The 14795-nt window shown below is 46.5% G+C and overlaps 1 protein-coding gene across 1 annotated transcript in view; it reads left to right on the forward strand.

The window, feature by feature from the left end:
- LOC129829418 (mitochondrial carnitine/acylcarnitine carrier protein-like) overlaps nucleotides 1–14795 on the forward strand; it is a 62943-nt gene that overhangs the window by 10436 nt on the left and 37712 nt on the right. The window contains exons 2-4 of the mRNA XM_055891104.1: nucleotides 3063–3152; nucleotides 8475–8602; nucleotides 10145–10235. Coding sequence (XP_055747079.1) covers nucleotides 3063–3152; nucleotides 8475–8602; nucleotides 10145–10235 — 309 coding nt within the window. The remainder of the gene's footprint in view (nucleotides 1–3062; nucleotides 3153–8474; nucleotides 8603–10144; nucleotides 10236–14795) is intronic.

Below are 14795 nucleotides of genomic sequence, written 5' to 3' on the forward strand. Positions count from 1 at the left end.
AATGGAGTTAGACTGCAGTGGAGTACGGGATCGGGGTAATGACTGGAGTGGAGTTAGTGGAATGGAGTTAGACTGCAGTGGAGTACGGGATCGGGGTAATGACTGGAGTGGAGTTAGTGGAATGGAGTTAGACTGCAGTGGAGTACGGGATCGGGGGCTGCAGTGGAGTTAGTGGAATGGAGTTAGACTGCAGTGGAGTACGGGATCGGGGGCTGCAGTGGAGTTAGTGGAATGGAGTTAGACTGCAGTGGAGTACGGGATCGGGGTAATGACTGGAGTGGAGTTAGTGGAATGGAGTTAGACTGCAGTGGAGTACGGGATCGGGGGCTGCAGTGGAGTTAGTGGAATGGAGTTAGACTGCAGTGGAGTACGGGATCGGGGTAATGACTGGAGTGGAGTTAGTGGAATGGAGTTAGACTGCAGTGGAGTACGGGATCGGGGGCTGCAGTGGAGTTAGTGGAATGGAGTTAGACTGCAGTGGAGTACGGGATCGGGGGCTGCAGTGGAGTTAGTGGAATGGAGTTAGACTGCAGTGGAGTACGGGATCGGGGGCTGCAGTGGAGTTAGTGGAATGGAGTTAGACTGCAGTGGAGTACGGGATCGGGGGCTGCAGTGGAGTTAGTGGAATGGAGTTAGACTGCAGTGGAGTACGGGATCGGGGGCTGCAGTGGAGTTAGTGGAATGGAGTTAGACTGCAGTGGAGTACGGGATCGGGGTAATGACTGGAGTGGAGTTAGTGGAATGGAGTTAGACTGCAGTGGAGTACGGGATCGGGGTAATGACTGGAGTGGAGTTAGTGGAATGGAGTTAGACTGCAGTGGAGTACGGGATCGGGGGCTGCAGTGGAGTTAGTGGAATGGAGTTAGACTGCAGTGGAGTACGGGATCGGGGTAATGACTGGAGTGGAGTTAGTGGAATGGAGTTAGACTGCAGTGGAGTACGGGATCGGGGGCTGCAGTGGAGTTAGTGGAATGGAGTTAGACTGCAGTGGAGTACGGGATCGGGGGCTGCAGTGGAGTTAGTGGAATGGAGTTAGACTGCAGTGGAGTACGGGATCGGGGGCTGCAGTGGAGTTAGTGGAATGGAGTTAGACTGCAGTGGAGTACGGGATCGGGGGCTGCAGTGGAGTTAGTGGAATGGAGTTAGACTGCAGTGGAGTACGGGATCGGGGTAATGACTGGAGTGGAGTTAGTGGAATGGAGTTAGACTGCAGTGGAGTACGGGATCGGGGTAATGACTGGAGTGGAGTTAGTGGAATGGAGTTAGACTGCAGTGGAGTACGGGATCGGGGGCTGCAGTGGAGTTAGTGGAATGGAGTTAGACTGCAGTGGAGTACGGGATCGGGGTAATGACTGGAGTGGAGTTAGTGGAATGGAGTTAGACTGCAGTGGAGTACGGGATCGGGGGCTGCAGTGGAGTTAGTGGAATGGAGTTAGACTGCAGTGGAGTACGGGATCGGGGGCTGCAGTGGAGTTAGTGGAATGGAGTTAGACTGCAGTGGAGTACGGGATCGGGGGCTGCAGTGGAGTTAGTGGAATGGAGTTAGACTGCAGTGGAGTACGGGATCGGGGGCTGCAGTGGAGTTAGTGGAATGGAGTTAGACTGCAGTGGAGTACGGGATCGGGGGCTGCAGTGGAGTTAGTGGAATGGTATCAAATACATCAACAACACATGGTTTTCATGTTGTTGAGAGACCATCCTCTTAGAAATGAAAGATTAAAGTCATTTTGAGAATTAGCTCCCAGGGTGCAATTCCTATGGCTTCCACAGGATGTCAGCAGTCTATGTTCAAGGTTTCAGGCTTGTAACTTCAAAAAAGAATAAGAAAGTTTTAGCAGAAGGACAAGGTCTTGTAAATTCGTGTTTGTGCACGCCATGAAAACATTACACACCTGCTAAAATCGGTTTCCTTATTGAACATACTTCATTTCGTAAGAAATATTATAGTTTGATTACATTTTACATCTGAGGAGTAAATATAAATGTTTTTTGACTTGTTGAAACAAAGTTTAGGGGTAGATTTTCAGATTCCTTTCTCTGTAAGTTGAACGAGTGGATTACTCAAATCGATGGCGCCAACTACACAGACTTTTTGGGATAAAAATAAGGATTTTATCTAACAAAACGACACTACAGGAGGACTTGATCATCCTTGGGGCGGCAGGTAGCCTAGTGGTCAGAGTGTTGGACTAGTAACCAGAAGGTTGCAAGATCGAATCCCCGAGCTGACAAGGTAAAATATGTTGTTCTGCCCCTGAACAAGACAGTTAACCCACTGTTCCTAGGCTGTCATTGAAAATAAGAATTGTTCTTAATAACTGACTTGCCTAGTTAAATAAAGGTTAAAAAAATAGCTGTTACCCTTTGGATGACAAATCAGAGGAAGATTTTCAAAAAGTAAGTGAATATTTTATATCGTTATATGTGAATGTATGAAACCTGTGCCGGTGGAAAAACATTTTGAAGAGGGGCACCGTCCACAAACAATCGCATGGTATGCTTTCGCTGTAATAGCTACTGTAAATCGGACAGCGCAGTTTGATTAACAAGAATTTAAGCTTTCAGCCGATATAAGGTATGTACCTAAATGTTTAAAATCCATAATATTTATGATTTATTTATTTGAACCGCTTGCGGGACACCGATCCTTTCGTATTATTAGCCATCCTCCCCTCAGCAGTTTCCTGTTTATGGTATGATGGGGTATGCAAAATAGGTCCTCTTTGAAACACATATTTCTCATTCAGGTCCAAATAGTCCCTTTCTGAACACTTCTTCCTTGGACAAACATGTCTGGTGAGTTTTGTTTAAATCAAAAAGGATGTTGTCAAAAAGTTATTGAATTCAAATGTATTTACTCTGTAGTATTGTGTGTTATCCTACCACTGTATAATACTGTAGTATTGTGTGTTATCCTACCACTGTATAATACTGTAGTATTGTGTGTTATCCTACCACTGTATAATACTGTAGTATTGTGTGTTATCCTACCACTGTATAATACTGTAGTATTGTGTGTTATCCTACCACTGTATAATACTGTAGTATTGTGTACACCACAGGTGCGGCTACAGACCCAGCCCAGAGCCCCCAGCCAGGATGTCCTCTACAAAGGTGCTTATGACTGCTTCCTCAAGACTGTCTCCAAAGAGGTGAACACACACACAGTGCCTTCAGAAAGTATTCAGACCCCTTGACTTCTCCCCCAAAACAATGTACGTTACAGCCTTATAAATATAAAAGGTTTTATTTATTTGCAAATTATGGTGGAAAATAAGTATTTGGTCACCTACAAACAAGCAAGATTTCTGGCTCTCACAGACCTGTTTGAGGTGTGACTGTTTGAGGTTGTGGACAGGTGTCTTTTATACTGATAACAAGTTCAAACAGGTGCCATTAATACAGGTAACGAGTGGAGGACAGAGGAGCCTCTTAAAGAAGAAGTTACAGGTGTTACGGCGATCCTCCTCCTCTCCCTCTTCGGAAAAGGAGGAGTATTGAGGGAACCAAGGCGCAGCGAAGTTTGAATACATATTTATTAACAAGACGAAAAACGAACACGAACTACACTTGAAATGATACAAAATAACAAACGACGTATACTGACCTAAACATGAGAACTTACATTGACACGAAGAACGCACGAAATGGAAACAGACTACATAAACCGAAACAGTCCCGTGTGGTACGAAATAACATACAGACACGGAAGACAATCACCCACAAACAAACAGTGAGAACGCCCTACCTAAATATGACTCTTAATTAGAGGAAAACGCAAACCACCTGCCTCTAATTAAGAGCCATACCAGGCAACCCAAAACCAACATAGAAACAGATAACATAGACTGCCCACCCAAAACTAACGCCCTGACCAATTACACATACAAAACCAACATAAAACTGGTCAGGACCGTTACAACAGGTCTGTGAGAGCCAGAAATCTTGCTTGTTTGTAGGTGACCAAATACTTATATTCCACCATAATTTTCAAATAAATTCATAAAAAATCCTACAATGTGATTTTCTGGAAAAAAAAATCTAATTTTGTCTGTCATAGTTGAAGTGTACCTATGATGAAAATTACAGGCCTCTCTCATATTTTTAAGTGGGAGAACTTGCACAATTGGTGGCTGACTAAATACGTTTTTGCCCCACTGTATTAGACTATAGAATTGCATTAGGGGCATACTTATTTCACTGTACAGTCTTACCTATGGATTGTGGATCAATGACATGGGGGTATCAGTCTACTGAGTGACACTCAGAGAACGTTAGCTCTTATTACTCCCCATCAACAACAAACTACACACGTACGTTGTTCCAGAGGACAACAATGCAACGTTCTGGAGTCTGAGAACTCTGAGGAGCTCTTGGATACTGAGAGGACTGATACCCCATGTCATTGATCCCCAATCCTTAGGTAAAGCTGTACAGTGCAATATGATTGTCAATACACACCATTGGCTGACTGGGCAGGTGATTTCCCTCAGTCAAAGTCCCTGATAAGAGCTACAACGTTAATAAACTCTTCACAGTAGACTGATACCCCATTTCATTGCTCCACATTACAACACTGTAACCTTGTAATAACATGATCTAGTCTAAATAAATTGTAATGTTTTGCATCACTTTCAAAGAGGTATTTTTATTTTTGAAGGCCAACCGCAAATTCCACTATTGTGGCTAATCCTTATTGTGGCTAGCTTCACTGTCACGATCGTTGTTGGAAATGGACCAAGGCGCAGCGTGCGTAGAGTTCAACATGTTTTAATAAATGAAACTCACCAAAACAAATACAGAAACAAACCAAACGTGACGTAATGGTGTGCTGACAGGCAACTACACAAAAACAAGATCCCACAAACAACAGGTGGGAAAAGGCTGCCTAAATATGATCCCCAATCAGAGACAACGATAGACAGCTGCCTCTGATTGGGAACCATACCAGGCCAACAAAGATTCAGAAAACATAGATTGCCCACCCTAGTCACACCCTGACCCTAGTCACACCCTAACCCTAGTCACACCCTAACCCTAGTCACACCCTGACCCTAGTCACACCCTAACCCTAGTCACACCCTAACCCTAGTCACACCCTGACCCTAGTCACACCCTAACCCTAGTCACACCCTAACCCTAGTCACACCCTAACCCTAGTCACACCCTGACCCTAGTCACACCCTGACCCTAGTCACACCCTGACCCTAGTCACACCCTAACCCTAGTCACACCCTAACCCTAGTCACACCCTAACCCTAGTCACACCCTAACCCTAGTCACACCCTGACCCTAGTCACACCCTGACCCTAGTCACACCCTAACCCTAGTCACACCCTGACCTAACCCTAGTCACACCCTGACCTAACCCTAGTCACACCCTGACCTAACCCTAGTCACACCCTGACCTAACCCTAGTCACACCCTGACCTAACCCTAGTCACACCCTGACCTAACCCTAGTCACACCCTGACCTAACCCTAGTCACACCCTGACCTAACCCTAGTCACACCCTGACCTAACCCTAGTCACACCCTGACCTAACCCTAGTCACACCCTGACCTAACCCTAGTCACACCCTGACCTAACCCTAGTCACACCCTAACCCTAGTCACACCCTGACCTAACCCTAGTCACACCCTGACCTAACCCTAGTCACACCCTGACCTAACCCTAGTCACACCCTGACCTAACCCTAGTCACACCCTGACCTAACCCTAGTCACACCCTGACCTAACCCTAGTCACACCCTGACCTAACCCTAGTCACACCCTGACCTAACCCTAGTCACACCCTGACCTAACCCTAGTCACACCCTGACCTAACCCTAGTCACACCCTGACCTAACCCTAGTCACACCCTAACCCTAGTCACACCCTGACCTAACCCTAGTCACACCCTGACCTAACCCTAGTCACACCCTGACCTAACCCTAGTCACACCCTGACCTAACCCTAGTCACACCCTGACCTAACCCTAGTCACACCCTGACCTAACCCTAGTCACACCCTGACCTAACCCTAGTCACACCCTAACCCTAGTCACACCCTGACCTAACCCTAGTCACACCCTGACCTAACCCTAGTCACACCCTGACCTAACCCTAGTCACACCCTGACCCTAGTCACACCCTAACCCTAGTCACACCCTAACCCTAGTCACACCCTAACCCTAGTCACACCCTAACCCTAGTCACACCCTGACCCTAGTCACACCCTGACCTAACCCTAGTCACACCCTAACCCTAGTCACACCCTGACCCTAACCCTAGTCACACCCTGACCCTAGTCACACCCTAACCCTAGTCACACCCTAACCCTAGTCACACCCTGACCCTAGTCACACCCTGACCCTAACCCTAGTCACACCCTAACCCTAGTCACACCCTGACCCTAGTCACACCCTAACCCTAGTCACACCCTAACCCTAGTCACACCCTGACCCTAGTCACACCCTGACCCTGACCCTGACCCTAACCCTAACCCTAACCCTGACCCTAGTCACACCCTGACCCTAACCCTAGTCACACCCTGACCCTAACCCTAGTCACACCCTGACCTAACCCTAGTCACACCCTGACCTAACCCTAGTCACACCCTGACCTAACCCTAGTCACACCCTGACCCTAGTCACACCCTAACCCTAGTCACACCCTAACCCTAGTCACACCCTAACCCTAGTCACACCCTAACCCTAGTCACACCCTGACCCTAGTCACACCCTGACCTAACCCTAGTCACACCCTAACCCTAGTCACACCCTGACCCTAACCCTAGTCACACCCTGACCCTAGTCACACCCTAACCCTAGTCACACCCTAACCCTAGTCACACCCTGACCCTAGTCACACCCTGACCCTAACCCTAGTCACACCCTAACCCTAGTCACACCCTGACCCTAGTCACACCCTAACCCTAGTCACACCCTAACCCTAGTCACACCCTGACCCTAGTCACACCCTGACCCTGACCCTGACCCTAACCCTAACCCTAACCCTGACCCTAGTCACACCCTGACCCTAACCCTAGTCACACCCTAACCCTAACCCTAGTCACACCCTGACCCTAGTCACACCCTGACCCTAGTCACACCCTGACCCTAACCCTAGTCACACCCTGACCTAACCAAATAGAGAAGTTCAGGGCGTGACATTCTCAAAACATAAACCGGTTCGGTCAAGCCTCACGGAGGAAGCTACACGGCTGCTTATAATGTTAGCTTTGGGCAACAGGGTTAAGTAGCTTGCTAGTTATTAGCTTGCTAGTTATTTTCATGAACTGAAGTTAAACAACAAGTGGCTACCTAGCTAATACTCACATGGATTCCTAAATCATTGCTAAGAATATTGAAAATGACTGCATTTTCTACTGGTCCTTGTTTTCAGGCTGGTTGTATTGGTGCTAGCTAGGTACCAAGCTAAAGCTAGCTAACTACCGCAGAAGTTGCTAATAACATCTGTATCAAAGATATTAGCAACATTTTTCCGATCCTGCTCGTTTGATCCTAATCTTATTTCAAATGCTCACACAGACGTTTTCCCATTCGGTAGAACACATAATGCCTTATTACCAACGCGGCATCGTGAACGCGGCATCGTGAACGCGGCATCGTGAACGCGGCATCGTGAACGCGGCATCGTGAACGCGGCATCGTGAACGCGGCATCGTGAACGCGGCATCGTGAACGCGGCATCGTGAACGCGGCATTGCCGGTGTGTTCTTGTTTGCTGACTTTTATTTTTTGTACAACTTTGACAGTGTTACTGGTGGTGGAGCTTGACAATTCATTACATTTAAGTCATTTAGCAGACGCTCTTATCCAGAGCGACTTACAAATTGGAAAGTTCATACATATTCATCCTGGTCCCCCCGTGGGAATTGAACCCTGGTCCCCCCGTGGGAAATGAACCCTGGACCCCCCGTGGGAAAACCCTGGCGTTGCAAGCGCCATGCTCTACCAACTGAGCCACACGGGACTAATAATAGAATAATAGAATTGTGTTATTTGACGTGTATTGTTTTTGACACGCAAAGACCCAAGGGAAACCCTAGACCCACACAAATTTTCATACTGCACCAACAGAGCCACAGATGATGCAATCTCTATTGACCTCCACACTGCCCTTTCCCACCTGGACAAAAGGAACACCTGTGTGAGAATAATATTCGTTGACTACAGCTCAGCGTTCAACACCATAGTACCCTCAAAGCTCATCACTTAGCTAAGGACCCTCGGGCTAAACACCTCCCTCTGCAACTAGATCCTGGACATACAGGATCCAGTACATACACAAACGCAAGCACACATACACACACACATAATATGTTAAACAAAATGTACAAATATCCCTTCTTGATCTCACTCTAACCCATTTGTGTGTGTGTGTGTGTGTGTGTGTGTGTGTGTGTGTGTGTGTGTGTGTGTGTGTGTGTGTGCGTGCGTGCGTGCGTGCGTGCGTGCGTGTGTGTGTGTAGGGACTTCTTGGCCTGTACAAGGGGATGGGGGCCCCCCTAGCCAGCGTAGCTCCAATGATGGCCATTAGTTTCTTTGGGTTCGGACTGGGAAAACAGCTGTTGCAACCAGACCCCACTAAGACACTGATGTAGGTATTCCTTTCTTCCTGTATTCATTTATTTATTTTTCTTTTTATTTATTTATTTCTGTATTCCTTTCTTTCTTTGTAACAACGACGCTGGGAAACGGGAAGCAAGTGAAGGTAGAGAGTTTAATAATAAATGTAACAGAGAACAATGCGTGTAGCGTATGGACATGGAACAACATTAATGCTGCCTGGGGAATAGATCTAAGGGATAAGCTGGATATAGAGGAGGTAATGAGAGAGGAACTGGAGTCCAGGTAGTCACCTATTCTCCGGCCTCTAGGTCATCAGGCTGCTGATTATCCCGCACACCTGTCACCATCGTCTCGCACACCTGGGCCTCATGACACTCACCTGGACTCCATCACCTCCTTGATTATCTTCCCTATATCTGTCACTCCCCTTGGTTCTTTCCTCAGGTGTTACTAACTCTGTATCTGTCACTCACCTGGACTCCATCACCTCCTTGATTATCTTCCCTATATCTGTCACTCCCCCTGGTTCTTTCCTCAGGTGTTAGTGACTCTGTATCTGTCACTCCCCTGGACTCCATCACCTCCTTGATTATCTTCCCTATATCTGTCACTCCCCCTGGTTCTTTCCTCAGGTGTTAGTGACTCTGTATCTGTCACTCCCCTTGGTTCTTTCCTCAGGTGTTACTGACTCTGTATCTGTCACTCCCCTTGGTTCTTTCCTCAGGTGTTATTGACTCTGTTTCATGTCGGTGCGTTGGTTGTGTTCATTTTAACACTCACTCCCTGAACTTGCTTCCCGACTTTTAGCGCACTCGTTACACAGGTGAGCCTCATTATGAGAAACAGGCGAGCGTAATGATTGATACCTGGTGTGCGTAATGATTGATACCAGGTGTGCGTAATGATTGATACCTGGTGTGCGTAATGATTGATACCAGGTGTGCGTAATGATTGATACCTGGTGTACGTAATGATTGATACCAGGTGTGCGTAATGATTGATACCCGGTGTGCGTAATGATTGATACCTGGTGTTGCGTAATGATTGATACCTGGTGTGCGTAATGATTGATACCTGGTGTGCGTAATGATTGATACCTGGTGTGCGTAATGATTGATACCAGGTGTGCGTAATGATTGATACCAGGTGTGCGTAATGATTGATACCAGGTGTGCGTAATGACGGTTCCCACGACCGGTGGTTAGTAAACAGGTGACATCGAACACCGGAGGGGAGGAGGAGTGGGAGTAGACATGACATCCTTTCTTTCTGTTTGTAATAGTTGAAATATGAAACCTAAATATATCTGTTGCCCTCCTCTCCCTTATCATTAATTTACATCCTTCCCACCGCTGAGTGACTATCACACTCACGTTTACCTCTCTCTCGCCCCTCTTTCTCTCTCCCTGTCTCTCTCTCTTCCTGCCTCTCCTCCCTCTGTCTCTCTCTCTTCCTGCCTCTCCTCCCTCTGTCTCTCTCTCTTCCTGCCTCTCCTCCCTCTGTCTCTCTCTTTCTCTCTCCATCTCTCTCTCCACTATGTATCTCTCTCTCTCCCCTCTCTCTCTGTCAGGCCTACCCAACTGTTTCTCTCAGGCTGTCTAGCAGGTGTTTTCACTACAGTGATAGTGTGTCCTGGAGAAAGAGTCAAGTGTTTACTACAGGTAAAATTACTACACTCACTCCCTGCCCCTGTGCTTAACATCCCAAAGCTTCAAACCCGATCAAAAACACATAAATTGTACTCCCTAATTTAGTCCTAATCCCTAAACCCTAGCTCCAACTCCCTAACCCCCTCCCCCTAACACCTACTCCCAAACCCTTAGCTTTGAGTTTGACTTTATTTTTATATTTACAAGCATCACGTAGCATGTAGACAAAAAGCAACAAAACAAAATCCATAAAAGCACAAAGGTGTTTCCACCTCAACAACAACAGATAACATGGAGAGTGTTTCCACCTCACCAGCTACAGATAACAGATAACATGGAGAGTGTTTCCACCTCACCAGCTACAGATAACAGATAACATGGAGAGTGTTTCCACCTCACCAGCTACAGATAACATGGAGAGTGTTACCACCTCACCAGTTACAGATAACATGGAGAGTGTTTCCACCTCACCAGCTACAGATAACAGATAACATGGAGAGTGTTTCCACCTCACCAGCTACAGATAACAGATAACATGGAGAGTGTTTCCACCTCACCAGCTACAGATAACATGGAGAGTGTTTCCACCTCACCAACTACAGATAACATGGAGAGTGTTTCCACCTCACCAGCTACAGATAACATGGAGAGTGTTACCACCTCACCAGCTACAGATAACATGGAGAGTGTTACCACCTCACCAGCTACAGATAACATGGAGAGTGTTTCCACCTCACCAACTACAGATAACATGGAGAGTGTTACCACCTCACCAGCTACAGATAACAGATAACATGGAGAGTGTTTCCACCTCACCAGCTACAGATAACATGGAGAGTGTTTCCACCTCACCAACTACAGATAACATGGAGAGTGTTTCCACCTCACCAGCTACAGATAACAGATAACATGGAGAGTGTTTCCACCTCACCAGCTACAGATAACATGGAGAGTGTTTCCACCTCACCAGCTACAGATAACATGGAGAGTGTTTCCACCTCACCAGCTACAGATAACAGATAACATGGAGAGTGTTTCCACCTCACCAGCTACAGATAACAGATAACATGGAGAGTGTTTCCACCTCACCAGCTACAGATAACAGATAACATGGAGAGTGTTTCCACCTCACCAGCTACAGATAACAGATAACATGGAGAGTGTTTCCACCTCACCAGCTACAGATAACATGGAGAGTGTTTCCACCTCACCAGCTACAGATAACATGGAGAGTGTTTCCACCTCACCAGCTACAGATAACATGGAGAGTGTTTCCACCTCACCAGCTACAGATAACATGGAGAGTGTTTCCACCTCACCAGCTACAGATAACATGGAGAGTGTTTCCACCTCACCAGCTACAGATAACATGGAGAGTGTTTCCACCTCACCAGCTACAGATAACAGATAACATGGAGAGTGTTTCCACCTCACCAGCTACAGATAACAGATAACATGGAGAGTGTTTCCACCTCACCAGCTACAGATAACAGATAACATGGAGAGTGTTTCCACCTCACCAGCTACAGATAACATGGAGAGTGTTTCCACCTCACCAGCTACAGATAACATGGAGAGTGTTTCCACCTCACCAGCTACAGATAACATGGAGAGTGTTACCACCTCACCAACTACAGATAACATGGAGAGTGTTTCCACCTCACCAGCTACAGATAACAGATAACATGGAGAGTGTTACCAACTCACCAGCTACAGATAACAGATAACATGGAGAGTGTTTCCACCTCACCAGCTACAGATAACATGGAGAGTGTTACCACCTCACCAACTACAGATAACATGGAGAGTGTTTCCACCTCACCAGCTACAGATAACATGGAGAGTGTTTCCACCTCACCAGCTACAGATAACATGGAGAGTGTTTCCACCTCACCAGCTACAGATAACAGATACCATGGAGAGTGTTTCCACCTCACCAGCTACAGATAACATAGAGAGTGTTTCCACCTCACCAGCTACAGATAACAGATAACATGGAGAGTGTTTCCACCTCACCAGCTACAGATAACAGATAACATGGAGAGTGTTTCCACCTCACCAGCTACAGATAACAGATAACATGGAGAGTGTTACCACCTCACCAGCTACAGATAACAGATAACATGGAGAGTGTTTCCACCTCACCAGCTACAGATAACATGGAGAGTGTTTCCACCTCACCAGCTACAGATAACAGATAACATGGAGAGTGTTTCCACCTCACCAGCTACAGATAACAGATAACATGGAGAGTGTTTCCACCTCACCAGCTACAGATAACAGATAACATGGAGAGTGTTTCCACCTCACCAGCTACAGATAACAGATAACATGGAGAGTGTTTCCACCTCACCAGCTACAGATAACATGGAGAGTGTTTCCACCTCACCAGCTACAGATAACATGGAGAGTTTTACCACCTCACCAGTTACAGATAACAGATAACATGGAGAGTGTTTCCACCTCACCAGCTACAGATAACATGGAGAGTGTTACCACCTCACCAGCTACAGATAACATGGAGAGTGTTTCCACCTCACCAGCTACAGATAACAGATAACATGGAGAGTGTTTCCACCTCACCAGCTACAGATAACATGGAGAGTGTTTCCACCTCACCAGCTACAGATAACATGGAGAGTGTTTCCACCTCACCAGCTACAGATAACATGGAGAGTGTTTCCACCTCACCAGCTACAGATAACATGGAGAGTGTTTCCACCTCACCAGCTACAGATAACAGATAACATGGAGAGTGTTTCCACCTCACCAGCTACAGATAACATGGAGAGTGTTTCCACCTCACCAGCTACAGATAACAGATAACATGGAGAGTGTTTCCACCTCACCAGTTACAGATAACATGGAGAGTGTTTCCACCTCACCAGCTACAGATAACATGGAGAGTGTTTCTACCTCACCAGCTACAGATAACATGGAGAGTGTTACCACCTCACCAGCTACAGATAACAGATAACATGGAGAGTGTTTCCACCTCACCAGCTACAGATAACATGGAGAGTGTTTCCACCTCACCAGCTACAGATAACATGGAGAGTGTTTCCACCTCACCAGCTACAGATAACAGATAACATGGAGAGTGTTACCACCTCACCAGTTACAGATAACAGATAACATGGAGAGTGTTTCCACCTCACCAGCTACAGATAACATGGAGAGTGTTTCCACCTCACGAGTTACAGATAACATGGAGAGTGTTTCCACCTCACCAGCTACAGATAACATTGGGGAGTGTTTCCACCTCACCAGCTACAGATAACATGGAGAGTGTTTCCACCTCACCAGCTACAGATAACATGGAGAGTGTTTCCACCTCACCAGCTACAGATAACAGATAACATGGAGAGTGTTTCCACCTCACCAGCTACAGATAACAGATAACATGGAGAGTGTTTCCACCTCACCAGCTACAGATAACATGGAGAGTGTTTCCACCTCACCAGCTACAGATAACATGGAGAGTTTTTCCACCTCACCAGCTACAGATAACAGATAACATGGAGAGTGTTTCCACCTCACCAGCTACAGATAACATGGAGAGTGTTTCCACCTCACCAGCTACAGATAACAGATAACATGGAGAGTGTTACCACCTCACCAGCTACAGATAACAGATAACATGGAGAGTGTTTCCACCTCACCAGCTACAGATAACAGATAACATGGAGAGTGTTTCCACCTCACCAGCTACAGATAACAGATAACATGGAGAGTGTTTCCACCTCACCAGCTACAGATAACAGATAACATGGAGAGTGTTTCCACCTCACCAGCTACAGATAACATGGAGAGTGTTTCCACCTCACCAGCTACAGATAACAGATAACATGGAGAGTGTTTCCACCTCACCAGCTACAGATAACAGATAACATGGAGAGTGTTTCCACCTCACCAGCTACAGATAACATGGAGAGTGTTACCACCTCACCAGTTACAGATAACAGATAACATGGAGAGTGTTTCCACCTCACCAGCTACAGATAACATGGAGAGTGTTTCCACCTCACCAGTTACAGATAACATGGAGAGTGTTTCCACCTCACCAGCTACAGATAACAGATAACATGGAGAGTGTTTCCACCTCACCAGCTACAGATAACATGGAGAGTGTTACCACCTCACCAGTTACAGATAACAGATAACATGGAGAGTGTTTCCACCTCACCAGCTACAGATAACATGGAGAGTGTTTCCACCTCACCAACTACAGATAACAGATAACATGGAGAGTGTTACCAACTCACCAGTTACAGATAACAGATAACATGGAGAGTGTTACCACCTCACCAGCTACAGATAACAGATAACATGGAGAGTGTTTCCACCTCACCAGCTACAGATAACATGGAGAGTGTTTCCACCTCACCAGCTACAGATAACAGATAACATGGAGAGTGTTTCCACCTCACCAACTACAGATAACAGATAACATGGAGAGTGTTTCCACCTCACCAGCTACAGATAACATGGAGAGTGTTACCACCTCACCAGCTACAGATAACATGGAGAGTGTTACCACCTCACCAGCTACAGATAACATGGAGAGTGTTA

The sequence above is a fragment of the Salvelinus fontinalis genome, chromosome 31, assembly GCF_029448725.1.
Source record: "Salvelinus fontinalis isolate EN_2023a chromosome 31, ASM2944872v1, whole genome shotgun sequence".
NCBI classification, from domain to species: Eukaryota; Metazoa; Chordata; class Actinopteri; order Salmoniformes; family Salmonidae; genus Salvelinus; species Salvelinus fontinalis.